This window comes from Melanerpes formicivorus, unplaced genomic scaffold (genome assembly GCF_026170545.1).
Source record: "Melanerpes formicivorus ecotype bairdi unplaced genomic scaffold, bMelFor1.0.p_v2 SCAF_10, whole genome shotgun sequence".
Taxonomy (NCBI): domain Eukaryota; kingdom Metazoa; phylum Chordata; class Aves; order Piciformes; family Picidae; genus Melanerpes; species Melanerpes formicivorus.
The window spans coordinates 19,504,270-19,530,558 of record NW_027142362.1 but is presented as its reverse complement, the minus strand read 5'-3'; the positions used below and the strand labels follow the sequence as shown (position 1 = coordinate 19,530,558).

The 26,289-nt window shown below is 42.5% G+C and overlaps 1 protein-coding gene across 19 annotated transcripts; it reads right to left on the bottom strand.

The window, feature by feature from the left end:
• Positions 1-4,551: 4,551 nt before the first annotated feature.
• Positions 4,552-24,680, bottom strand: TPM1 (tropomyosin 1). Of its 19 annotated transcripts, XM_068144058.1 has the most exons (11): positions 24,358-24,675; positions 23,596-23,721; positions 23,288-23,413; positions 16,817-16,950; positions 15,468-15,585; positions 14,951-15,021; positions 14,625-14,700; positions 13,441-13,503; positions 13,120-13,189; positions 11,648-11,891; positions 10,244-10,446 (listed from the first exon to the last, which is right to left on the bottom strand). In XM_068144058.1, the coding sequence occupies exons 1-10, from the start codon at positions 24,469-24,471 to the stop codon at positions 11,809-11,811; spliced, it is 981 nt and encodes a 326-aa protein (XP_068000159.1). In that variant the 5' UTR covers positions 24,472-24,675; the 3' UTR covers positions 10,244-10,446; positions 11,648-11,808. The 19 variants fall into 19 exon arrangements, with proteins under 19 accessions (XP_068000151.1, XP_068000148.1, XP_068000145.1 ...); XM_068144049.1 differs by lacking the exon at positions 23,288-23,413 and having other exon boundaries at positions 10,165-10,446; positions 24,358-24,678; XM_068144048.1 differs by lacking the exon at positions 23,288-23,413 and having other exon boundaries at positions 10,165-10,446; positions 11,813-11,891; positions 24,358-24,677.
• Between the last annotated feature and the right edge of the window lie 1,609 nt (positions 24,681-26,289).

Genomic DNA, 26,289 nt, shown 5'->3' with positions numbered 1-26,289 from the left:
TCAAAGGCAAAGCAGACATGGGGAAAAGAGGAACTGGGAAAACAGATTTCTGACCTTTCTGGTTTCACTATAGTTTAAATAATGATTCTGCAATCTTACATCTTTAATAGAGTATGCAGGTGTCCTATTTGGATGAAAAGGAACTGCTCAGTGCCTCTGAACATCAGTCTCCTCAGAAAATGAAATACAGCATGGCATTACTCACTGGGGACAGCAGTTTGATTTTTAAACTTACATAACAAAAGTAGGTTTAAAAGCAGCTAAAGAGCCAGCAGCTTTGATCTAAGAGAGGACTTCTCATTGTACAATGTCTCTACAAAGCTCAATTCTACAGCACTGAGACTTTGCTCTAACAGAACTGTTTGTTTGAACAAGGCTTAATCAAACAGGCGGGCCTTAGCTGCATATACTCTCTGTATGCATGTGGCCAAAGCTGTATATGCGCTTGTGGGGGTTGGTAAAGAAGCTCTTCTTTAGAACAACACAAACCCCTACAGAATTTCCACTTAATTTAAACTTGGATTTTATTGGTTTTCCTAAGTTAAATCCAAACTCCTAACAGCAAGTGATTCACAAAAGTAATGGATCCAGAGTAAGCTCTTCCTATCCTATGGCTGCAGTGTTCCTAATGCTAGTAGCACGTACACTGACAGGGAAGCAGAGGGAGGAGGCAGTAACTTAATTACTCAAAAGAGCAATAATCTTTGCTTCTCCTCTACAGACAGAGACACATAAGCCTGTGTGCATTTTATTTCAATTTACAACAGAAAGTGTCAGCACAGAGCACCTCCCATGAATTAACAAGCAATTTGGGTCCCTTGGGCTTTCTCTTGTATGCACAATCTTTCCCACCCAGTTGTTAATCTCCCGGAAATGCCTTGCACTCAGACATGGCTGCACAGGAATATAAAGCACATACACATTTGCTATGCTTGCTAACTATTGAAAAGCAGCAAAAAATCATGGGTTTATTCTTTGTGTGTGTGTCATGATTTCCTGGCTAAGGTAATTGATAATAAAATGCTAGCAATAGAGAAATTTAACCCAGATTCTGCTGCTGTGGTGAGAGCCACTGAAAGAATGTTTATTGATTTTCCTGCATGGTTGTACTTTAAACTCAAATGAAGGGCTACAAAGAATTTGCTGCTACCTGGACTTTGCCAGCTACCCTGCTCTGAAGCAGAAGAAAGTGTCTGAAGGAAGACAAGTGGAGGTTACAGGAACAGAACAAGACATAGCCACATGGTAGCATTTAGAGGGGAAGGATTCTTCTGTAGATCACCTTCATGCTGTCTAATACCCTCCTGACTGGCCTTTAGCCCACATACACAACTCGATTTTAGCATTCCCTTTCAGCAGTCTTCTTGCCTTCATCTTCTAGATACATTGTTTTTTTTCTGGACAGCCTGCACAAATGACATCATCCCTTTAGCCTATTTATAGTCTACATGTGTCCAACAAACAAATAAGGAAATAGTACAACAATCTCATTAAGTGGAAAGAAGTCTGGCCGCCTCTTCCTAGCTGGCTATGGAAAACTATAATCCTGGACAGATTTTGAAGCATTTTCCCCGGCTACTTCTCCAGCTAGTAATCTTGTCAAGAGAAATACGCAAACTATTGGTGGATCTGAGAAGAAATGCTCTATTTTTAAACTGGAAACTCACACAGGTCTCCATGTTATGATTAATACCAATGTGTCCTAAGCAAGTTAAAACAACTTACCAGAGTTTTGCGGTTCCACCTTCCTGTTCATCTTTTCACAAAGTATACTGTAGACACCAGACCCACATAATTTTCCATGTCTTTTTTGTTTTGTTTTTAAATACCAAAATGAATACCTGAGGAAAAAATACTGTTTTCCAAAGTCCCGAGCCACGTGAAACGCATCTCCCTCTCCTTGTTTTTAAGTGTTTCACTTGGCCAATTATTTTCTTTTCCTACCACTGACATCACTGTGTCACAGACAGCTCAGTGTAACAATATTAACAGCATAGTGAAGTTTGCCAACTTAGATTCTGAGTAGCACCAATGACAGCAGAACTGGCTTAATACACATTACCTTATGGATTCATATTTCTCACTCAGGTGCTAGAGCTCTGAGCTCTCTAGGTGCAGGCTATAGGTTTCTTAATGACAAGAAGCTTGTATGTCATTCTGTCGGTCTCACCCCATTTAACAATTCTTGAACTGAGTACAAAAAAAGCACAATTACATTTCTGCAAGTTTTGTAAATCTAAGGAATCACTAAGATAGTAAGAGCATGCCTATAAGTATCCTGGTGGAAAGAAAGGCACACTCCACTGCATCACTTGCATATTACTGACATTAGTCTCATGAAAAGCAAGAGACAACACAAATGTCTCAGTATCTGTGAAAAAAAACCCCAAACCACTGCAAGTTTAGAACCAACCATGTGACATGCAAGATCACAGCTTTTGCTAGTTCTGGTGCTCTCAGTTTCATCAGAAGACAATTCACAGCACAACCAAGAGAATTACATAGCATGGCTGCACAACAGTGGTGTATTTCCAACTGCCAAATGCATTTTTGCATTAAAGAAAAGAGTGAGGAGCTCTCCAAACCAAGAACCACATTTTGAGGAATGCTGAAGGATGCAGCATTCTGAAATTCAAGCAATTTTTAGAGCTAACATTTTGGGCAAAGTAGCTACAAGAGGGAGAAATACCCAGCTGTTTGGAATAGGGTTAAATCAGAGCTAGATTTGTTTTACTAGCCAACACTTTCTAGCCTCATTGAGTTCTTTTCTGATTAGGCACTGCATGCAAAGAATCCATAGTGGGTACTGGCTTATGATACGTGATGGAAAGAGATTTTCCTGCTCCAGCAAACACATCCATATGCCCATTTAGACATCTGTTGCTAGACAGCAGAAAAAGAGCCACTTGGTGTGATTTACCATTACGCTCCCTGCTGCCTTCAGCTCTCCTTGGAACTGTATGAAGCTTTATGGATTTATCTGCAACAGTGCACTTCTGGGAAGTCTGTTCTACTTAGTATTTTGAGATTAATTCTTATCTCCTTGTTTGCATATGCTTGCTGTTATTAATGTTGACATGATCTTATGAAAAGACAAAACCACAGCCTTCTCCTTATCGTTACACTCAGTTAAGAGGTGAATTCAGATTCCCCAAACCACGAAGCAGTTTGTGGTCTCCTGGAAAGCAAGCAATTTTAATCAGTGAAGAGTCTGACCTCATTCAGACACATTGTTTAGACCCAAGCACAGACCATAGGACCATGAAAGCAATTCAGTGGAGCAGACAGCATACTCAGCTGTGCAGGACTTCTGGCCAAGTGCCAGGAAGTCCTCTGTTTCACTCCCAGCACAGCGTCCAACTCTCTGGGTGGCCTTGGGCCCTCTCCTATAAACCCTCAGCACACATAAAGGCTTGAACTCACAAAACCCAACTACCTGACGTTTCATCCTTGTGCTAAGGAAAGAGAAAGAGAGATGACCTTACCTCTGCACAACTGTTATCATGAGCTTTAGACTGTCAGCTTCCTATATAAGCTTAGGGCACTGTAGGAGCTTTGGAACATTTTGCTTCCTGGAAACACTTGAAAGGCAAACAGAAAGCCAGGGTTCTTATACTTCCCATTCAGGATGATTTGGCAACAGACATGAAGCAAAGCTTGTAATGTTACTAAGTTCTCCCCTTTATAACAATTAAAAAAAAAAAGAGGCAACAAGCAGCCAGAAACTCACACCAATGTATCCAATTCCCATTTAACCTCAAACTGTTATATATTACTTTACCCTTTCTCCACTACACCAGCTGCTGAGAAAGTAACTTGTTTTCAGTTGCCTGCTAAGGGTCCACTAGCAGAGATTCTTTGATGATCTGCAAGGTTATCTATCCCTGTGTCTCCCACCAAACTCCTTGCTGCTAGAAGGATGGACAGCATCAACTTTCAGCAATATACTACAGAAAAAGAAGGAGTAAGAATTATTTTTGAAGCTGTTCATTGACAGACTACATAGTTCAAATAAAAATACCTACACAAAGAAATCAGCGATCAGTAATGAAGAGTTGGGTGAAAGGGTCTCTCATGAACTTGACTCACCATTTTGGCAGATTTATCACAGCATCAAAGTAAATTGACACACGTTAACAGGTAAGATACACAAATACATAGTATTATTTCCAAGAGCATGGCCTCTTGACTCATTTCCTCCAGAAGTCTATGGAAGTTCTGCAACAATCTTACTGAGAACAGTTTTGATTAACAACGAGTAACTTTGGAAAGCTCCGTCATCTGTCAGCTGCATTCTGCACATATTTGGGAACGTAATCAAGTGATGGGGACAGGCTGCTGCAAAGGACCCCTCTTAGCAGCTGCAGATCCACACCAGTCCAAGTCATTGCATTTCCCTGCATTTTTATACATTATGTTAACAGCACAGAAGGGATAGAAAGGCGGTGTGTTAACATGGTATCAAACAGGGAGACTCTGCACATGTGCACATTTTACACAGTGAAACACAGAAAGTTAACGTCACAGTAAACAAATCACAGGAGAGCAAAATTTAAAAAATGTCCTAAAATGTGCATTTTATTCCATATCATTATACAATGTTTACATACAGGTATATTTGTAAAACTGCTCAAAGAAAGTGTGAAAAACAGTGAGGCAAATATTGGTTTATAAATTCCTCCCCCTCCCCAAAATCCACACAAATAAAATAACATTTTAACAATCTCTTCCAAATTTATGTTTTCTTCTCAATTTATTGAATCTTTCATTTCAACATGAAAAATAAAATTGAATGAATACTCAAGGTGAAATGCTGACCTACACTTCTGTATTGAGTTACAAGAACACAATTTGGAACTTTCAGAAGCCTTCACGTTTCTCTGGTGCCTACATGCCTTTTCTTTTGCTGAATTAGAAGGCAAAGAAAGTCTGAATGCTCACAGATCAAAAAAATGCTGATAAAATAAATTACTGTGCTGGACAACTCCTGACTTGTCTGATATCAAACAAAAGACTTGAGTAGAACCTTGTTCAAAATAGCACCATTTCTATATGATCTCTCTTGAACACAAATGATTCTTCTCATTAACAACTGTAGTTGGCACTTGAGGTGGGACACTTTCTGCCACAGCCAGGATTCTTCAACACATTACAGATACTGAATTGATGAACTCTCTACAAAGTGTAGGTAACATTTTGGTTGGGAAATGGCACATTTAAACCATAACAATGTAGCTTAACCCGCATATGGCTTGCCCATTTTGGTGTTTCCCTGACCCCTGCCTGATAAGTTAGCAGATGTTCTTGTGACCGTGGTGAAACTAAAATAAAGACATGTTTATGGGGTTTCACGGCAAGCAGGTGTAAAAGTAATAAAACAAATAATGTGGTTGCTGCTAAGAAGGTTTTCACATGTTGTTTAACTCCAGTAAAGTTTGATCCAGCATCTGATGCATACTAAGGTTTTCTTCTTTGGCATGCGCCACTTTCTCTGTTGTGGGATTAGAAAATTAAAACATGAATAGCAGTTCTTTGGAGGCACTGATTCTCAGAACATGAAGGCATGCAATCATTGTTTCTATCAAAGGGTTTAGAAAGTTAAGAAATGTGCATGCTCATAAATACTGATGTCCCCAGAAAACACAAGTAGAGAGAACTCCAAATCAATATAACAACCAAAACGTAATGCCAGTTTAGAACTGTTCACAGCTGCACTTGTTAAGAAAAGGCACTGCCAACAGACATAATTCTTGCACATTCTGGAAGCTTGTTGCTTATAGTAATGTAGGATGACAAGCAGTTTGGTTTGGTTTTCTACAGTAGAGCAATAAAAAAATAAGTTCTTAGCAGATCCATACTTTGTTTCATGTAATACAGAGCAAAAAAGTACAACTAATCACTTCCTCAGTGAAGTAACCTTTTAGAAATTTGTTTCTTTTAGAAAATAAATAAAATCAAAGTTAGTAGCTTTATGTTGCATGCACATTTTTATAGGACAGTCACTTAATACACTTATTTAATACAATATATCAGCACAGTGTTCTAGAGCTGCATCCTAGAGCTGAATCCACTAATAGTCACTTCATAGCAATGCAAGCATACCTTTGAACTGACCAGGTACTTTCAGATGGAGCTCCCATTCCTAGTTTGTTTGCTTTGTTAAATCACAACACAAGCCCAATTCATAGCAAAGGATTGCATTAAGGTCTTCAGATAACAAAACAGCTCTAAGTATCCTTTATGTTGAGTATGAAATACGGAAATACAAATCCTGGTTAACACTTTTGTGTCATCCACACTCTAGTAAAAATCTCAGAAGCAGTTCATGATGTCTGGTAAACTGAGTGCCTCTCTGCAGGGCAGGCTCTGACTTTTTGGACACTTAGCTAAATGCTGTAGCTGTTTACTGAAGCAGGAAGGAGCTATTGCACAGCCAAAGAGCTTTCTGCTCTTACCATGCACACAGATAATGAAAAGCTTCATCCAGAAGAAGCATTTTCATACTTTTTTTTAACAGAAATTGAAAATTTAATCCATTCATTTACCACAGGGTCAACAGTCTGAAAAAAAATATAAATTTCTAGGTTTCTTGCATATTTCTACATCTACTGATTCATTCTTTGTTTGGAAGAAGCCATTTTTAAATAAGTAAGTTCACAATATAGTCACACTAAAGTTTAATCCTCATTCAATGCCAGCTTTAGTTCATTAGTTAGACGACTGTTTTGCTCAAGTTGCTGGTAGAGTTGGTCTGCACAGGCAGCAAGCAGGTTAGAAGGGAAAAAAAGAGGCAGAATGAAGACAGATTAGACAGAGGAAACAGTTAAATAAGAGTTAATCAAGAAACCGGTCACACCACAGACAGTTAAGTAACACAGAGAGAAACATTTTACCTTTGTTTCTAGAATTCTAGTAATTAGCTACTCCAAGGAACAGCTACTACAACCTATGAAGAACTGGCTAAGACTTCTGTTGTGGGGAACAAGTGTGAGACAGGTAAGTGGGAAGAGAAGTACAGCTATATTCCTAGAACTAAGTCCTGCTTTAATCTTTCTGTACAGTGCATGGAAGATTTACTAGTGCCATTTTTCTTTGTAAGCTATTTAAGGTGTGGTGGAACTTCATTTGTAGGTGGCAGGAAAGCAACTGTGTCACTACCTGGATAAAAGCAGGCAGGAGGCATCCTGACAGCCAACTACCACTAGGTCTGACTCAGCCCACACTCCTTTCCTGGGAAGTCTGACACTTGAGATGGTATTTCTGGTATGGAAATACACTTCTGTTACTGGTATCAACACACGTCGACACCAATACATAGGTCAGTTGTACTTCGTAAGAGAACATACCCCAAAATTTGGTGAAAATTAAATGGAAGTATGAGAACCTGTGCTGCTCAAATACAGCAAGTGAAGAGGAGGGTTTACATTCAAAGTGAACAGCCACAGCTATGTTGCGGCAGTACACTTCGTGAGAGTTCTTCTGTGGAGTGAAAGAAAGTTCCATGATGGTTTTTGACTGTCTTGCTTTCTCAAACTGTCTACATTATTCTCAATAGCTTAGATTCAAACTGGATTCCTGACCTCTTGATCTCCAATTACTCCCCTACAGGAAATGACTGTAGCTGATTCTTTTCCACCAGCTTCCTAACAGCTTTCACACAAATCCTCCACCTCTCCTGCAGGCTCTAGACAGAGAAATGGCCAAGCTGTTCAGTAAACTGGTCAGTAGGACAATTCTTGTGTTGTGAGAGGCAGCTCCTCACAGCCTCCTCTTCAGCCCAAACTCCAACAGCCAGCTCAGTAAAACCAAGGCATGCTTCACAGCTCTGATCCTGGACTGGTAACAACTGTGTCTTAGGCCTCTTATCACAATGATGTCATATATATGTGGAAAAAAAGATCCAAACCTCAGAGTAACTAACATCACACTCTGTTTGCCAAAAGTGTTTGGTCATGACAATATAATTTGGATTAAGAAGTTGGTGCTTACCTTCATCACAGAAAAATCCTTCTAACTGAGGCAGAGACAGTATTTCTCAACATCCAAAATAAGATTAAATCTGCAGGTAATGCTTGGATAGCATTTACCAAGCGTACAGCCAGCCCTTGATGACCCATAGGCAGTCTGTCTAGCCTGCAATCTACAAAGGAGGCAGAGCCAAGGGCTGGCTCTGTAGGCCTTGGACCAAGCAAGGAGTTCAGTCCCTGGTTCAGACCCAGTGAGGCTCAGCCTCTGCACAGCAGAGTCCAGGCAAATGAGCCATCAGAGCCAGCCCTGCATTCCTGTCAACAAGACTTCTGTACATGACTAGCTACACATGGTCAGATCTTGCAGCATATACAAAATAGTGTACAGGTCAGGTTCAATTGTGACAAGAGCACTGAAACACACTGCAGTGAGGAACTACAGTGGCTCCATGGGCTCAAGATCAGTACAGCATGGCTGGCTAGGAATTCTGCACACAGCTACACATGCATCTGCATTGCAGGGTCCAGCAATTCATTCTACAGTGAAGAGAGCTGATGGTGTGTGTTTGAAGGAAAAGGGAAGATTTAGATACTGATGTTCAAAATCGACGTGTTAAAAGTTACCAGGTTCCTACATTGGATTTGGCTTTTCTGAGTCCTCTTATGAAACAGTATTGCAAGGAACTGAGTTGAAAAACAATAAACTCAACACAAAATAGATTAAGGGGGTGGAGTTGCTGTAGCATAAGTTACTCTGGCTCCGCTGACAAGTGACAGCTGACCATACTCCCCAGAACTCCTGTATTCACAAAGTTAACTACATAAGCTTCTGGCATTTTACAAATGCTCAGCCCATTACATTTGGTTAACCTTCACACTAAGAATGTTACTTTTCTCTTGCACCATGCACAGTGTATAAACTCATTTCTCTATCTCAATTGATGAGCGGTAAGTTGTTAAACTTTATTATCTGGACTGTGTGTAACTGCTGATTCATATCCTGTACTTGGGCTTCTTCCCATAGCCAGTAACACTAAGACATGTGTCATGGGATAAAAAACCAGGACAAGACTGAGTTATCTGACTGTGGCAGGGAGGAAGATGATGCATCCATTTACAAGCCTTATTTGGAAAACTGGTTTGGGGAGGGAAGGAAATCTAGCCTAGGCTGCACTGCTGAATAATCTTGAGGTTGAACAAGAAAGTCATATTATTCTAACAGGTAAAAGTTTAAACTTGCCAATGTTGTGATGAGTTTATTCAGCTGAGAAACCTTAGTAATATATTCAGTGACAGGCATAATAAGAAATCAATTCAGTTTAAACTGATTTACTTTAACATGAACTGGAAAATTACTTTTTCTGTTGTGAAGAAAATTGAAATAATGCAATATACTCAGTAGTTTCAAATAACAGTACAAAACCTGAGGGTGTCAGTATTTAATGCTTCATCCTTAATTAGGCACTGCCAAATCAACTGAAAGACAATGTTTAGGTTTTCAAATCTTAAATCTATAGTGGTCCACTTTGAAGCAGAATCAGTTCATTATTAGTGTAACGAGTTTTCCTACTCCAGTTCCTACTGTCCTTTCTCACGAGTCTACAATTCAAAGTTGCAAGTATGAACTAAGTGTAAGAGTGGAAAACCACTGAAATCTCCATGCCATACAAGAGAAGTATGTAATAAAAACCAAGTTAGCAAGTAACGCCTTTGCTGAGTAATCGTGAAAGAGGGGAGAACATTTTTGCATGACATGTAAAGATCTATTTTTAGGTGAAAAAATAACTTAAATGGTTTTTATATTGCCCACTTAAATATGTCTCAAATACTTCAGATAACAAACAAGCATACTGTAAAGAAGTATTAAGCATCAAGCTAGTAGAGTATTTAATGTGAAAAATCTGGTGTCAAGGACTTAACTGCTCTCTTAGCTATGCTCCCACGACCAAATGACCCCTAAGGAAGCAATGTCCTTGCAAATTTTGGGCTAACAATAACAACTGAAAAGTTCCTGTTGCATTTATTTGTAATTTTATCTGCAACAGATTTTTGAGAAAGGCTGGACAGTTTTGACCTCACCATATCAAAAGTGGTATTCTCATCCCACAAACTGCTATCACTGGCTTTGCACTGTCAATATTCAGGCAAAAGTGTTTGCAGAAAAAAAAATGGAAACACCAAAAATGTAAATCCCTAATAGCAAAAAAAAAGCAATTTTTATTAATAACTGAAATAGTTATTTAAATAAATAAGAAGCAAGGGAATAGCAAAAGGAATACAGTTGGGATATTTATTTTACATTGAGAAATGTAGAGTTTCTGTACAGCAGAGCACAGAGCATGTTCTGAGACAGGTGCTAGAGGCATAGTCAACTAAGCTAGAAGACAGAACAATGAACCCATGAAACATCCAAAGCTTGGAAAGATGTTTATCCAACCTGATGAGGATGTCTTTGGAGAAGTGAAGCAAAGAAAATTATCTGCATGAAAAGAAAAAGTGAGATAAGGAAGGAAATAAAAAAGGTGCAGTGAAGAACTGTAAAAAAGCAGTAACAGCACAGCAGAGTCCATCATGCGAGAAGACTACTAGAAAAACTCCACACCATGCTGGGACTGGAATGCTACAGTAATGTCCTCATGTACTGAAAGAGCAAATTTTAAAGTCTGTTTTCCATCTAGAAATATATCAGATTGAAGAAATACTGCAATCTCTGTACACAGAGGAAGAAGTGGAGTAACAAAAAACCCTAACAAATAATAAAGAAATCAAAGCATACAACAACATCAGACTCCTACTAAAAAGTTGGAAGAGAGAGGAAGGTAAGGGATGCAAAAAAACAAAAGAAAATACATTTAAAATATGAGTGCATGCAAAATACATTTCAAGCACTAAGCAAAGCCTTGCTGAAAGCATGCCAGCTTCCACAAAGAAATGCTGGGACTCAGCATTGCACCTCACAATCACTTGAGAGCCACAGCTCTTTCTCTTTCCCATGTCAACTGTACAGAATGAGGTAGGAGCATGGGAAGGTGGATTTAGTATAGCTGACCTCTGTTCAGAGTTTGATGCTGATGAAAGAAGAGTCAGTTTGTATCAACCACTGCAGAGACTAGTACCACCTCACAATTGATCACTCTCCTGCTTTCCAATACAGTATTTTTCTCCTTGTGAGTAAAGATGATTATTATCACAGCTTCAGCATGTGCAAATTAAATTACTACTACACTCCACACAATGCACAGAAGCAACCTACAATTCAATTGTAATTTCTAGGGTTTTAAATGATACAGTGTTTCAAATAACTCTTTCAAATCAATTTCCATAGTTGCAATTTAGTGATAAATGCAGAAAATTTCAGTTAAGGAAATTTACAGAAACACTTTCCGCTGTCACTAAAGAATATGGCTAAATCAGAAGACAATTTTAGAAGAACTTTGCCAGAAGAAAACTGTGACAGCTGAAGAATACACTCCAAATGCAAATAAATGCAATTTTCTTTGGTAAACTGAGTATGATGGGTCACTTGCACAGAGGTGAACTTGAAGAGATAAATGCAGAGCTGCAAACAAAGGGTGACCACAAGACAGGATTGGAGATACAGAATGAAAGAAGAAACACAAGCTTATTAAGCAGTTTACAAAATCACCATGAGTATTTACCAGGCTAGGCACAACACTCACCCACACTCTGCCCCGGTAAAGAACTGTTCATGGTATTTTGTACACCTAGACTTGCTAAAGGAACACGCCTCCCGCTACAGAGTGAGTGTAATTTCATAATGCCGGAACTGCGCAATTAATGGGGGCAAGGAAGCAGGCGTAGGTACAAGCTGGGAAGACATTTACATGGAAGTCATATCGTTGAGAGCGTGGTCCAGCTCCTCACTGATGGCTTTGTACTTCAGTTTCTGAGCATATAGCTCATCTAAGGGTCCCCCAAGGGAAGGCAGAGGTGTGCAAGGAAATGGAGTGCGATCACAGGATGGAAGGTGAACGTGGTGGCATGGGACACCATCCAAAGCCATAGGAAAGGGGAAGAGCACACAGAAAGAGGTATTGCGACAGACAAAACAAATGCACAAAATTAGAGAAGAATTAAAAAACCAAAAAAATCAGCAGTGAATAGTTTTTTTTAACAAGTTCACTAACTGCACTGCCAGTGGGACAACCTGTGATACAAAAGAAACCAAGGAAAAGGAAGCAAAATCCATATTTTAACATGGATTTTTCTTTTAATTCATATTATGAGTGCACACAGGAGCCAGGGAGAAAAGAAGCAGAAATGCAGCTCAAGGACAATGCTACATTTTATTTCCTCCCTCTTTTTTTTTTCTTAAACTACTCTAGTTTGTGTGATACCATAAAAATCAAGTTTCTTACAGATATCTTTGTTCCTTGAAAGGCTTATCTTTCTTATCTGCTTTCTTCCCAAGTCAATGACAGTAAGTTTTCATCAGCTACCTAGGTATTTCATACCTTTTACTGCAGGAGTCAGGCTGCCACACCAAGTAATCAAGCTTCTTAAAAGCCTAGGCATACTGTAATGCATCTAAATAGTAAGCAGTATTGAATTGTTTTCTCCAGAGGAAGGAAGGGCCTTCCACTATTACACTGCACTGCTGAAAGATTTATCAAAGCCTTTGAAACAAACACTGAAATTAAATAATCTGTCCTTATGATTATGTGTAGAATTCATTAGCTTTACTGAAAAACAGCAACTGGTCTGTGACAAAACGTCTGCCCTGACTCAGTTATCACAGCAATAAATTAGGTTAGCTTGCTACATTCCAAACTATTAAAAATGTACAATAACACTTCAGCAATTTTTGAGTATAATACTACTTATCATCTAATCATTTACCCTATATATTTATATACTTCCTAGCAGAAGAATAAAAAGCAAAAAATGAAAGGAGTCTTGAGAACATGAAAGAAAAAGGAACAGGCAAGAGCAAAACACTGTTTACCTGAAGCATTTAAGTTACCAATACATTTCAGTGGGAAAATATTTTGCCTATTTTACTCTTTAGGCAGACCCACTTATATTAGCAGGACATGTCTGGTGAGTAGAATCAGATACTGAAAAAAACCATAAAGGAGGAGAATACAAGATCTATGTTTCTGTAGTAAGTCAGAAAAATAAAACCCCATACCTTCTAGGTCATCAATGCTTTTCTCCAGCTTAGTTACCGACCTCTCAGCAAATTCAGCACGGGTCTCAGCCTGGAGTTGAGACAAATATAGACTATTTCAGGAAATATATACATAGGACTTGTGAGCAGAGAAGCAATGATTCAAATGAGCAAAAAAGTACACTGACATGAGGCAAATAAGGTGATACTAATTTTTAGAAGAGACATTTAACACTAAACTGTCTCCAAAACAAGATGCCCATCCTTAAAGCAAAGCAGTCTTTATATTAAAATAGCCAGTTGCATTGGAAGATCTATTGTAAAGAGTAACTTCAATTTTACCTCCTTCAGTTTGTCAGTCAGGACTTTAATCTCCTCTTCGTATTTGTCTTCTTTCTGTGAGTACTGTAAATAGAAAGAGGATATTACATATTAGACTAGGCATTCTAAATATACCATAAAATACCAAATTTGAGACTCTCTTCTACCAGATCAATTGTATACAATAAATTAATCTAGGTATAACTACAATAATTCCACTTACCAAACTGTGGTACTACACAGTTTACTAGAAGAGCCAAATTCTCCTTGAGTTCTATCCCAGTGCTATATGGTGGAAACTTTTAGCAGAAATTAGTACTAGTTTCAAAGAGGAATGGCATTTAGAGAAACTTAGGTTTAGCATACAAGTGCCATTTTTAGGGACATTCTATAAATAATATTTAATCCTGTTAGACTACTTAACAGAACATGTGATCAAATAATAGTGACCTATTTGGAACTAGAAGGAATTCTAGGTTCTGATAAGAGCCAAGCATGAATGGAGTAGTAAGTCCAAGTGCTTCTACTGACAATGGACTTGCTGAAATGCTGCAAAGCGATCAGCATATGAAGAAAACCCCACATGCCAATCCAGATGACAATGTAAGGGACTCATTCTCACATAAGTCTCTAGCCTACCTTCTCAGCCTGAGCCTCCAGCGACTTCAGGTTGTTGGTCACAGTTTTCAACTCCTCTTCAAGCTCAGCACATTTGCTGTTATTTCGGAAGGAAGGCAGGAAAGGGGCGGATGGAAGTTTCAGTCAAGCAAAAGAAACAGGAGAAAATAGGGGGAAAAGATAGGGAAAAATGAAAACAACTCCAGAGCAAAAGAACGGCCTCAAAAGCAGCTGAATCCATCACAGATTGAAAGGAACTGTTTACAATGCCAAATTCCATTTCAAGTATACGTTAAGACAATGACCAGACAGAAACGATCTACAGCTCTTGGCTTACACAGAAATAGTTACATAGTGTTTACACATGAGACAGTTCAGCTTCTTTTGGCTGCACAAGAGATCAGCTTTGAAGGAAAAAAATGAATAAATAAACAAAAAAGAGACCAAAGATAACCACCAAAGCAAGACGCAAGGAGAGTAAAGAGCAAAGCGAGGACTTTTGTTACTACTGAGTGAACTAACTGGCTATGGAAGCTGAAAGACTTGGGTTGCAGTCAAACCTAAAAACTGTTTATTAGCATCAGTACCTTATCCTCTGCAGCCATTAATGCTTTCAAGGTTTGATCCATTATTCTTATTTGTTCTTCCAGCTGTCGGACTTGGCTGTTAGTGAACACATGAAACGCACAAAAGCCATTCACAAAATCAGTGTGCAGGTACAGCATGCAGTGACACAACACACACGTACACACATATGAACACATTTACTTTGGCGCTGACCCTTTACTTCAACCATTAGAGTGAATGAGCAAAACATAGCTTTGAGCTGAACACACAGTGTACTGCCAACGTTTCATGCTGTTACAGTTGTTTTGTAGCACCTCACACACATCCAGGGCAGTTCAACACCTACCTTTCTGACAGCTCAGCACGCTCCTCAGCCCGCTCCAGGTCACTCTCAATGATTACAAGCTTACGAGCCACCTACAAGAAAAGGCCAATGACGATCAGTGATAATATGTTGCTGCAGCATACATCACCTGTTTCTAGGTCCTATGAAACAGGGAGTTGGATGTCCTTCCTGTATTTGGTCAACACCCAAGTTTTCATTGTGGGACATATTCATTACTCATTTGGGTCTTTGTTACCCGACAGGATTTGTTTCATTCACCAAAAGACAACTTAAAAATATTTTTCTCCCAAACAGAGCAGGGAATAGTTTCAACTATCTTAGTGTAAAGATCTGAACAGGGATCTCCTGCCACCTTATCCCTGGAGGTATCCAGGTGCCCACTTTTCCTTCCACACCTGCAAAGAGTAGAGTTTGTGATATTTTTAACTTAAAATGCAAAGATTAAAAAACAAAAACAACAATAATAGGCACAGACTGAAGGTCTTTAGAAACAGATGACCTGTGCCCAAAAACTGACCTCTTCATACTTGCGGTCAGCCTCTTCAGCAATGTGCTTAGCTTCTTTAAGCTGGATCTCTTGGATTTCCATCTTCTCTTCATCCTTCTGGGCTCTATTTTCAATGACCTTCATTCCTCTGAAAGATGTGAAAAACAGGAAATACAAGGTTCAAGGCTTGCCAATTTATCTCAAGCTCTACTACTCCTGGAGTGCAACCTTCAGAGAGGTGTATTAAGGTGAATGAAAGATGTCAGATACTTGACTCTTCATACCATAGATCTAGTCCTGTGCATTCATACTTCAGAAGTTCAAAGGAAAGAAGTAAGTCTTAGGAAAAAAGAAAATCTGATTTGTTTAGGTCTTACCACAGCTCAGCTTATTCCTTTTAAATTGAAGGAAAACTGATCTCAAAGAAAGGTAAATGAGGGGCTTTGCTTAAAGACCTTATGACTAAAGTCATCTCTGCTTTTACACTCATTGTGAAACAGCACATTACAACCTCTGCAGACTGACCGGCATTATGACTACGGGCCAAACAGATTCTTGTAAGTTTTGCCATGTCAGGGCCCTCGAGCACTGAAATTCTCTGTCCTTTGCATAAGCAAAATTTAACTCCTTCATAACAGGGAACATTGCGAATTGCCCCTTTTATGCATTTTTGACACAAATCCTCTTAGCTATTTCACAATGCACTGAGAGTCTTGGGTGCCTTTATTTTCAAAACACTGCATCGTTAGTGAGGCAGAAATAAATATGTAGAACACATATGTAGCTTCTTTCCCACAAAAGCAGGACTATCAAAGATATAAAATACAATTCGTAGAAGTAAATAAGATCTTCCAAAGTCACAAATCTTGAGTTTCTAACTTAGTTGAAGTACTTGTGGAAATCCCAGCCTCAATCTGAAGAAATTACCAGGGTCTCTCTCCTTTTCTCACCTTCAGACACCAATGTCACCAACATGCCAACCAAAGCTTCTTTCAGTACTTTGCTGTTTCCCAGGTCAGATTTTCTACCCACAATGAAATCAAGAATCACCTGACAGTACCAAAGTACACATGACTCTCAAAAAGCTGTCGTCCAAACAGAGGGGTCTAGCCTGGGCCAAGGAATTTTCCCATGATACACCAGAACATCTGCCCCACTTAAATCTTATCTTTACAACTGAGACATGAAAAAGAAATCAAGCCAATGCATTTTGCTTGTCTCTATAGACAACAGGTAAGTGAAATCTATGTAGGCAAAGGAAGAGTGAATTGCACATGTTCAGAGACACAGGAGTGGCTTAATTTATTTTCCTAACCCACCCTGGCAATTATCATCTTTGTCATAAGGGTAATGATCCATTCAAGAGTGGCCCCACCCACCTTTCACTCTCATCTGCAGCCTTCTCAGCCTCCTCCAGCTTCTGCAGGGCAGTAGCCAAGCGCTCCTGAGCCCGATCCAACTCTTCCTCAACCAGCTGGATGCGTCTGTTCAGAGAAGCTACTTCGCTCTCAGCCTAAGCACAGGAAGAATAGAAATTAATGCAAAAGGCATACATCAGCTTTTATGAAAGATTACCCCATGTGCCTGCTAGTGCCACTGAACAGTACTTCAGGAATTTCTGACTTCATCCTCTAAAAAGTGCATACAGAGATGTGCATGCTCTCATTGAATTGTGAAGTTATTGCTTAATGGAGGAAAAAGTGATTAATGCTTCCTTTAAATTAAGTGCATGAAGGACTGTACAATTTGTACCAGATAATATTGCACATTCTGTTATTGTACTTGCACATATTAACTAATTAGCTTCCCCCTTCCTTTTTTTTTGCCTTTTAAAAAATTTTTAATCAAATCAACAAAAACTACCCTATTCTTCTAAGTTATCCCAAATCCTTTATCACCTTTCACAATATTTTGAGAAGAACTGTCCCAGTATTTCTCCAAGTTCTGTAAGTAAGCATCAGTGTAAACACGCAAAAATACACCTAGATCAGTATTTGCACTGAGAGAGCTGACACAGAGAGAGCAAGAGAACATACATTTTGGAAATGCCCAAATACCCACAAGTTTTGTTTACAGGCAAGTTATGCAAGAGCTGACAAAGGCGGCACCAGCAGAAACATCTCAGAAGGGCGCTGGTAAAGGCGACAATTGCGTAAAACACTTTTCCCCCCCATACTGCCATTCTGAAGTTTCCTCTAGATTTGCCCCTCTCATGTTACCTGTTTACTTAATTTCCTGTATAACACTTGCAACTCATCTGCCTTTTATCACTACAAGCTTTTCCTTCTAACATATTCAAACCTACAGTTGTTTTTAGTTGCAGAGTAAGTTCTGTAGCAGTTCTTTTGTAGTAACTTAATTATTAAACTTTGTCCCTTTCAAAAGAGTACTAAGCATAAACCGTGTAAGAAAAGCTCATTATTCTAAAAATCACTTTTCAGAGTAACAGTTACTCTCATCTGAACCTCCTGTGATGTCTCACTGTGGGGGTACAACAAACCCTTTATCAAAGCAGGTCCCTAGAAACATCCATTTGGTACTTTTTATGTAATTCAAAACTTAAGGAACAGTTGTTTGTTGTTTTTACTAACTAGAGGCAGCTGTGGACACAGTTGGCCACAGCTAAAATTTTGTCATACAGAACACAAGAAAGAACAAGTTATAGACCAGACAAATAAAACAACATAACAACAACATTCTAGAATGATTGGGAGTAACACAAACAGGGAAGCAAAAATGTATTTGAACATTAATGAGTACTGGCACTGAACCAGGAGTAGAAGAGACTATCCTCAGAGATACACATTATCCCAAATACAAAAATCTTGAGTATGATGTTAGGAAATATTTCTTCACTGAAAGGGTTATCAAACATTGCAATGGTCTGTCCAGGGCACTGGTGGAGTCCTTGGAGGTGTTCAAGCAGTATGTGGACCTGGCCCTTAGGGACATAGTTTAGTGTTGACCCTTCAGTGCTGGGTCAAGGGTTGGACTAGATAATCTTTGAAGTCTCTTCCAACCAGATGTATTCTGTGATTCTGGGCATTTTGTAATCAAGCTGTAGTACTCCAAACCTGCATTTTCAAACTTCTGGCTTGGAATGGTAAGAATATGAACATTTTGATTTGAGAAAGAAAACAACCTTTCAAAAATGTTACCATTGAAAAATTTTTAGTGTTACAAGTTAATTATTATCATGTCAAGACTCCTCATCATGATAAGAGCATACAATACGCTTAGAAAACACAGGGTGACTAAAGTTCAAATTTTCACTTCCTGCTTCAGTAACTCAATAAGGGTTTACCAACCAGCCTTATATGGCCCAAGTTATTCTTCTGCGGAGCAGGACTTCTCTCCTTATATGGTAAGGAAGGAAAAAACCCCAGTGACATTAAGGGGCACTCCCACAGCTAACAGACAAACATAGCCTTCTGCGTTTTTGCCATACCACTTATACACCACATATTTTTACAATGAGTGATGACATGGGTAAGTTACTATTGGGTGTTAATTATTACTGTTGTAAGAGAGACTCTGTTTTCCAAAAGAAGGAAGAAAAATGCAATCTGAAAATGGGATTACCAAGAGCCCCCTTGAGATGCATGTGCTCAAAAGAGAAGAGAGGTCTTTTTTAAGGCAATGGCTGATACTTAATCTAAAAGCTTCTAACAATCTGGTTTAACAATCAGTGTAAGTTGTGATACTTTCTGGCCACAGCTTTGGCTTTTGCATTGTTTGTATATCTGTACCTTGCACAGGAAGAAAAAAACAGACCAGAACAAGCCTATCTGATCACATGCTATACACTAAGGGAAGGGTCAGATTCACACCTCAGCTTACTTGCTGCAACGTTCTGAAAGCTTCCTTCCTTGAGTAGGCAGAAATACAGCCATGACAATTAAAAAAATAATCTCTCCATAGCTAGCACTATGTAAGAAGTCTACACATGCCTGTGCATTCAGTTTTCTGACTTTATTCACCCCAGCACTGACCCTTCCAAACAAAAACTAGCACACCGTGTAAACGTACTCTGCAGAATTACACATCATCCACATAAACCAACCCTGAGGAAGAGCAAAACATTAACCTTTTGCATCCCAAGCCTTACAGCAATGTGCCTGAGCTCTAAAAGCAAGCTGTAACCACTTCTCCACACTATTCCTCCTGCCACTAAAGGTAACAGGAAAGCTTCCTATTTTAAGGATAATCCCTTAATGCGGTGTTTAGAACAGTATGCTATTGAAAGCCCTTTATCCCACAAAGCTTAGAAAACAAGTATAGGTACTTCAAAGACAGAAATGCTTATGAAAAAAAGAGTTAATGACTGTGCCATGATCCCTTACTGGAAAAAAAATTATACATTAAGTGATTTGCAAGAATGCAGTAGTTACACAACTGTAAGGAGTCATATTTTGGTCCTTGGGAATATCACTTGCAAGTAATTGGAAGGCCCTTCTTTTAAAGTTGCTGCCCAGAAAACCCAGTACTATAAGGAGACCAAAGAATCACATTTTCTACTGCAATAAATTACACAAATAAGGAATTTATTCTTTTATGTCACTTTTACACAACCACTGAAAAGACTAAAATGGCTGCAAATATTTCATTTTATAGCAAAAAACATTAATAGCTACTAGAATTCCCAAAGGCCAGTGGCAAACAGCCCTATCAGTTTTTTTCCCCTCTAACTGCCACTCTTAACTACATCTCTCTGCTAAGTGAGTCTGTGCTGCTCACACTCACCACAACTTGTCTATGCCCAAAACTGTGCCCCCACTGTTCCTTGCCCATCTTAGATAGGGATTTTGATAAACTAAACATATTACAAAAGTATACAGACAGGGACCATATGATCACACTGCTGTGGTGTTTTCAGGTACTGTAAGTACTTGGACATGGCCATCTCAGGGTCATTCCCAAGTACATAATATCTTAACAGACAACATGATGACTCCGCACAGAATTGAACTGGTTTGGATGGGACAAGCAGATAACTGGCACTTAAAAAAAATAATACAAAGCACCCTGCCTCAAGCATCTCGCCTAAGTTGAACCTCATTCCAGCTCAGCGCTTTGCTGCTGGCCAGCAGATCTAGCGCGGTCCACTTAAGCACCGCAGCTTTGCCGGCCCCACGCTTCGCCCCGGTTTCCAAGCCGAAGAGCACAGCATTGCAGGCCTCCGCCCGCAGTGACCCATTGCTCACCTGCGCCCCCGGGCCTGCCCCAGCGGAGCAGCGGCATCCGCCCGCAGCGTGGGGCGGAGCGGGGGGCCCCTGCGGCCGGCAGGTAACCATTTTATCAGAGACCGTAGCGAAGGAAGCGGCCGACTGACCGCCGGTCGGGTTGCGGCGAGGGCCATCCGAGCACCGGGGCCCCCGCCCGTTCCCACTGGGCTGGGGCCCCCGACCCAGGCGAGGTGGAGCGGGTAGCCCTACCTCCTCCCGCAGGGCCCGTTCCTGGTCAACCTCCCTCTGCAGCCGGCCCGCCCGCTCCTCGGCGGCATCCGCCTGCTCCTGCAGGCTCCGGATCTTCCTCCGCACGGCCTCCAGCGAGCTCATCGCCGCCATGCCCCTGTCTCGCGTAGCCTGCACGGCCTAACTCCGCTCGCTCCAGTCCCGGAAGTCCCCCCGCGCCGCAACGCACCGCGCACCGGGGCGGGGCCGCCGGCGCCGAGCTGGGAGCGGCGCGGCACACCGTCGGGGAGGGCACTGAAGCAGGCCCTGGAGAGGGCAGTGGCCAGTCCTGGCCGGGAGAGGGCTCTGCGGTGGGGCCAGGCTGGGCCGGGCTGGAGGACCAGGGTACCAGGGGAGCAGGGGCGGCGGCCGTGCCCAGGTGGGCTGGCTAGTGCAGCAGCGCCTCCTGGCGGCGCAGTGCTCAGGCTGCCGCGGCCGCCCCGGGGCGAAGGCCGCGACCAGCTTCCCTCTCTCGCCCGGTATGAGAACCACAAAGTGACACCGAGCAGTCCGCCCCCACCAGCTGGTGCTGCACACGGGGAGGGGAGAGGAAGCTGCGGTTGTCCTCTCCCAGGTGAGGTGGTTCAGGGGATGTGCCCAGCTTCTGCCAGGTGAGTAATACCGGCGAGGTAAGGTTTCCTCACCTCCTTCGTGAGCCGAGTACACCCCGAGGAGCCGGCACTCCCTCCCCTGACCGTCTTTTTCCTAAGGCTGGGAACTATCCAAACTAGTAAGGCAAATACTTTGCCAACTGCAATGCATCAAAGATACTCCACATCACCAAAAAAGAAAGACATCTTTAAAATGTCGGACGTACTCCATGCATACCATTAAATGCAGCATTTACCTTGATGAAAACAAGCCAGACACTTGCCTACTCTTTGCCTGAGGGATGACTGCAAATAAAATTGCCCTCAACTAGCTTCCAAATGGTGTTCTTCAGCAAAGGAAAATAGCACTGGGATTGGTTAAGATGATCTTCCATTTCAAAAAGGGAATCTAGTAGCATTTTTCCTGCCTTCATCCTAGGCAAGCTATTTCCAAATAGTCTGCATACTTTTCCTTATAAGGAATATCTCCCCTGGATCTATATGTGGTTCTTCTGAATAAGTTAAATAAACGTCCTGCTAGGAAGTTGCCTCTCATCTCTGCAGCCATACACAGAAGACGGCAGACATCTGATCCACATTACACACAGAACCCCTCTCTCCCGTTCCTATGCATGCTTGTTAAGTTCTTGAGTTCTCTTCCAGAGCTATACAACTTCATTGCCATACTGAAGTGAAATCTTTACTATCCTTTGTTTGTTTTAGAAGTAAAATAAGATAAAATCACATTGTCTTTCATGTAGAGCTGGTTTTTAAAATTTCCCCTTCTAAAAGTATCCTTCCTCCCCCTGAAATGCTTTGTTTCATCTGTGCTAACTCCTCTCTTTACTATGGCTTTGAGGTTAATTTTTAAAGCTGAGTTACAGGAAAAGGATGGTCATTGGTTTGGAAATACTGTGGTTTCACCTAATCCTGTCATTCAGTGCTGAGATTTACTCAGAGAAATGGATTGTACAGCAGCAGCCATAGAGATCTGGAGCTTAACTGCGGAGACAACAAACTCTCATGGTTCCATGCATGCAATACATTAAATGCATGTCAGGGGCAGACAGGTGGGTGGGATGAGAGCCTGGGAGAGGCTCAAGCTCTAACATTATTACCATATAAAGTGCTGAGCTATATATATCTCCCAGCTTGCTCCCAGGATCCCTGTCCTCTGAACTGCAAACTTAGCAAGTATCATCTTCCAGGCAATTTTCTCTTAGACAAGACTGAACTTTTCTTTGACAAGTGAAGAAGTTCTAGTGATTTCCAGGGGGTGGTGGGGGTGTAAAGTAATCTACGAGATCTAGGAGAGGATCTTTTATCTTGGGAACCAGTAAGTGAGCCAAACTAGTATCTAGCAAGTTCTAATTCATCTGTGCCTCAGAACAGCTCTCTTAAGACTGAACTATCAGCCCTTGCTTTCCTGGATCTTCCTCTCCTGTGTCTACTTGCTATCAACCGATTCACTATATATAGTTAAGTTAGTGTTGCTCCAACCTGAGCTCATTTCCCATCACCTGAACAGGCAATCCACTCTTGCTTTACCTTCACATCTAGACCAGCAAGTACACATGAAAAGCACGTGTCGAGTGAGCAGAAACCCAGTCAAATGCCTCTGATAGTGTGCAAACCTCATGCAAGGAGCCAGTGCTGCATTTTCCCACCTGCCTGCCCAGGATCTGCCTGGACTCTGCCCTCAGCAAAGCTTTGGAGTGCTGCTTGGTAGGAGTCCTGGCTATCCTGTGCAGAGGGAGTGTCTAGTTTCTGCATCAGGGTGGTGGTGAAAGGGATGGGGGTAACTTACATCTGTGGCCTTTTTGTCAGCCAGTTCCAACTTTTCCTGTGCATCTTTAAGGGACTCGGAGTATTTGTCCAGCTCATCCTCAGTGCCCTTCAGCTTCTTTTGTAGAGCCACCAGCTCGTCCTCCAGCTGTGATTGGGTGGAAAGTGGTGGAGAGGGGAGGGTGGGCAGGAAAAGGTGCAGCAGGCAACGTGATCGTGCAAAGGGCGAAGTGTGAATGCAGAACAGACAGAAAAGGACAGACGGACAGAGAGAGAGAGAGAGAAGGAGAGACAGTTAGATTCTCTTTGCTTGCGGCAAGGGCACGATACCTTGGCGGCATTCTCCTCTGCGGAGAGGAGGCTATCCTCAGACTTGTGTAGCTCTTCCAGCACTTGGTCCCTTGTATCCTCCGTCACATGCAATTGCTTTTCCAATTGCACAATGTCATCCTCTAACTAGGTGCACAAGAGGAAATACAACACACAAATACGTTTCTCTCTGTGCTTGCAAGAGTGGGAAAATAATTTTTAAATTTCTTTCCCTTCCTCCCTCCTCTTTCAGGAGCTCCCAGAAACTTGCAACCAATGTGTCCTCCTCCCCCAAAAGAATAAAGCCCCAAGTGTAAAGAAGAGGGGTTGGAGAAGGCCAGGAAAATGGGACACACAACTGGATGGGTAAGGAGCTAGCATCAGACAAGTCTGCCTGGTGATGCTGGAGGGCAAAACCACTGCTTTAAGTGTCCTTTGCCAAATCACAGCATGTCTGTCCACTGCTAACCAGGTGGTCAATGCAGCCCCTCACCGCCGTGTCCCTATGACAAAGACACTGAGGACACTGAGGCCATGTGGCTGTCCCAGGGCTCCCGTTCCCCAGCTTGGGGTGATGGGGGAACGACCCCCGGGGAGCCCCCAGGCGAGGGCTGCCAGGGTGAAGCTCCGCATGAGGAAAATTTAAACCAGTTCTGCAGGAGGCGGTGATGGGGGAGTACAACAAGGTACATTGTGGAGGACAAAAAAAGAGAAAGAGAGAGAGGAGTCGTCTGGAAAGACTTGCGCCCCGGCGCTAGCCGCGCCCGGGCCCTCGGTGCAGACCTGCTTGCTTCTCTCCTCCGCTGCCTTCTTGTCCGCTTCGGCTTGCTCGGCTCTGTCCAAGGCGTTCTCCTTGTCCAGTTTCAGCATCTGCATCTTCTTCTTGATGGCATCCATGGCGGCGGTGGGTTAGGGCGCGTACCCGCGCTAACTGCACCCGAAAACAAAACCTGAAAAGCTGCGGGACAGCTCCGAGTCGAGACCCAGCCGCGGCCCCGGGGGAGTGGAGCGGAGTTGCCGTGCGGCGGGGCTGATCCGAGCGGGACGAGGCGACGGCAGAGTGCAAGCGGCGGGCAGCGAGCGCCTCGCAGATATGTACTTTCCCAGGGGGCTGACTGCATTCCTCAAGACATCCAATACTTTTTTGGAAAGGGCTTCTTTTTTTTTTTTTTTTTTTTTTTTTTTTTTTTTTTTTTTCCCCTCCCTCCTCCGCTCGTCCCTACCCCTTTCCCTCTCTCACTCCCCTTTGGCTTTTTTGGGAAGCCCAGTGCTCCGATTCGCTGCTGCCTGCCATTTGACCGTAGATATGACTATATATGGGATGCGATGGGCGAGGTAAAGCGGGGGAGCAATTTGTTCCCATTTCCAAATAGGCAGGACGGGACATTTCACTGCTACTCCTGGGAGGAGACGGGCAAAGGTTTTAAAAGAAGGCAGCAAGGCGGAGAGCCGAGGAGGGGCTGCGCCAGCTGCTTGGGGCGAGCAGGGCGGCTGGCCGACACCAGCCCCGTGCTGGAGCAGTCTCCACCCGTGGAAATCAATTTCTGACAGCAGGAGGCTGGCGGGACCGGCCGCGGCTGCGGCTGGATGGACTCGAAGGGGTTAACTGCATGAACGTATGGAATTAAAGCGTTTTAAGACCTTCCCTTCTGTAACCTGAGGCAGGGGAGAGAGGGAGGGGGTATGACTACTGAGTAGTCAGACTGCCCCAAGTGCGGACGGTGGGGGTGCTAGGCCGGCCCGCACGGCGCCGAGCACCAAGACCAGACTTCGAGGCGAAGCCTTGGCCGGGCGGGCTGGGCAGGGACCCAGGCGGGGATGGAGGCAACCCAGACCCCCGGGGGCACAGGAGGACTGTCCACTCCTCCCCGGGTACGAGCAGAGCTGCCAGCCACTGCCAGTGCTTTCTGGCTCTGCAGTGAGATGTGTCTCGTTGCTGCACGTGTGAGGGGTGAAAACACTGAAAAGAAAAGGCAGAGAAGAGTTACAAGTCCCCACCAGCAGCAGCTCCAGATGCCCTCCTGGGGGTAGCTGCCAGAGATGGAGCCTAGGCAAAGCTGTGACAGAGAAATTGACTGGAGAGGTGGCTTGCACCCTCTGCCTGCAATGCCAGTGAGAGACAGGCAGTGGAGTCACAATTAACAAAATAACGTATAATTAAGTGGAGACCTATTTTTGCTTCTGGCAGGTCTCTCAGTCTCATCAGCACAGTGAGCAAGACCCAACACGCTCTGTCCCCACTGCCCGTTCCCCTGTACAGTGCAGAAAGTAGATGGACCTGCATGAGCCCCACTGGATTTGAGTTGCACAAAGAGAAAATTAAGCAGTCTTTTTGTCTGTGCTCAGTACTTGCAGCAGAAAATTCCTCCCTGGTGCTGTCACTGGATCAGCTGAACTGATGTTACTTTGCAGCAGGAGGGAATGTCCTTCAGTTTCCGGCCTGCTATACTTGCCAGGGCAGTAAGGGCTGGATCTCCAAAGCAGGCCTTGGAGGCCAGCTCCTGGAGAGCTTAAACAATCTGCACCACAAAGCTTCAACTCTACAAGATAGCAAAGGCCTCTGGATCAGAGTTCACACCCACAGTTATCTTCCCCTACTCCTCAGTAAGGATATCCTCTGAATTCAGCTACAAGCTGTGCAGGGTTCAGAGAGGCCTGCATCCAGGTGCAGGGATTCATGTACATCACTGCTGGAGAGTGTGGAAAACCACCGGA

Excerpts from the sequence above, each read along its gene's own strand:
- TPM1 (XM_068144058.1), bottom strand. The coding sequence starts at position 24,471 with ATGGATGCCATCAAGAAGAAGATGCAGATGCTGAAACTGGACAAGGAG. Across the intron at positions 16,951-23,287 it reads CTGACAAAAAGGCCACAGAT|GCTGAGAGCGAAGTAGCTTC; the intron begins GTAAGTTACCCC and ends TCCTGTGCTTAG. Across the intron at positions 13,504-14,624 it reads TAATGGCTGCAGAGGATAAG|TACTCACAGAAAGAAGACAA; the intron begins GTACTGATGCTA and ends TTCTATTTACAG.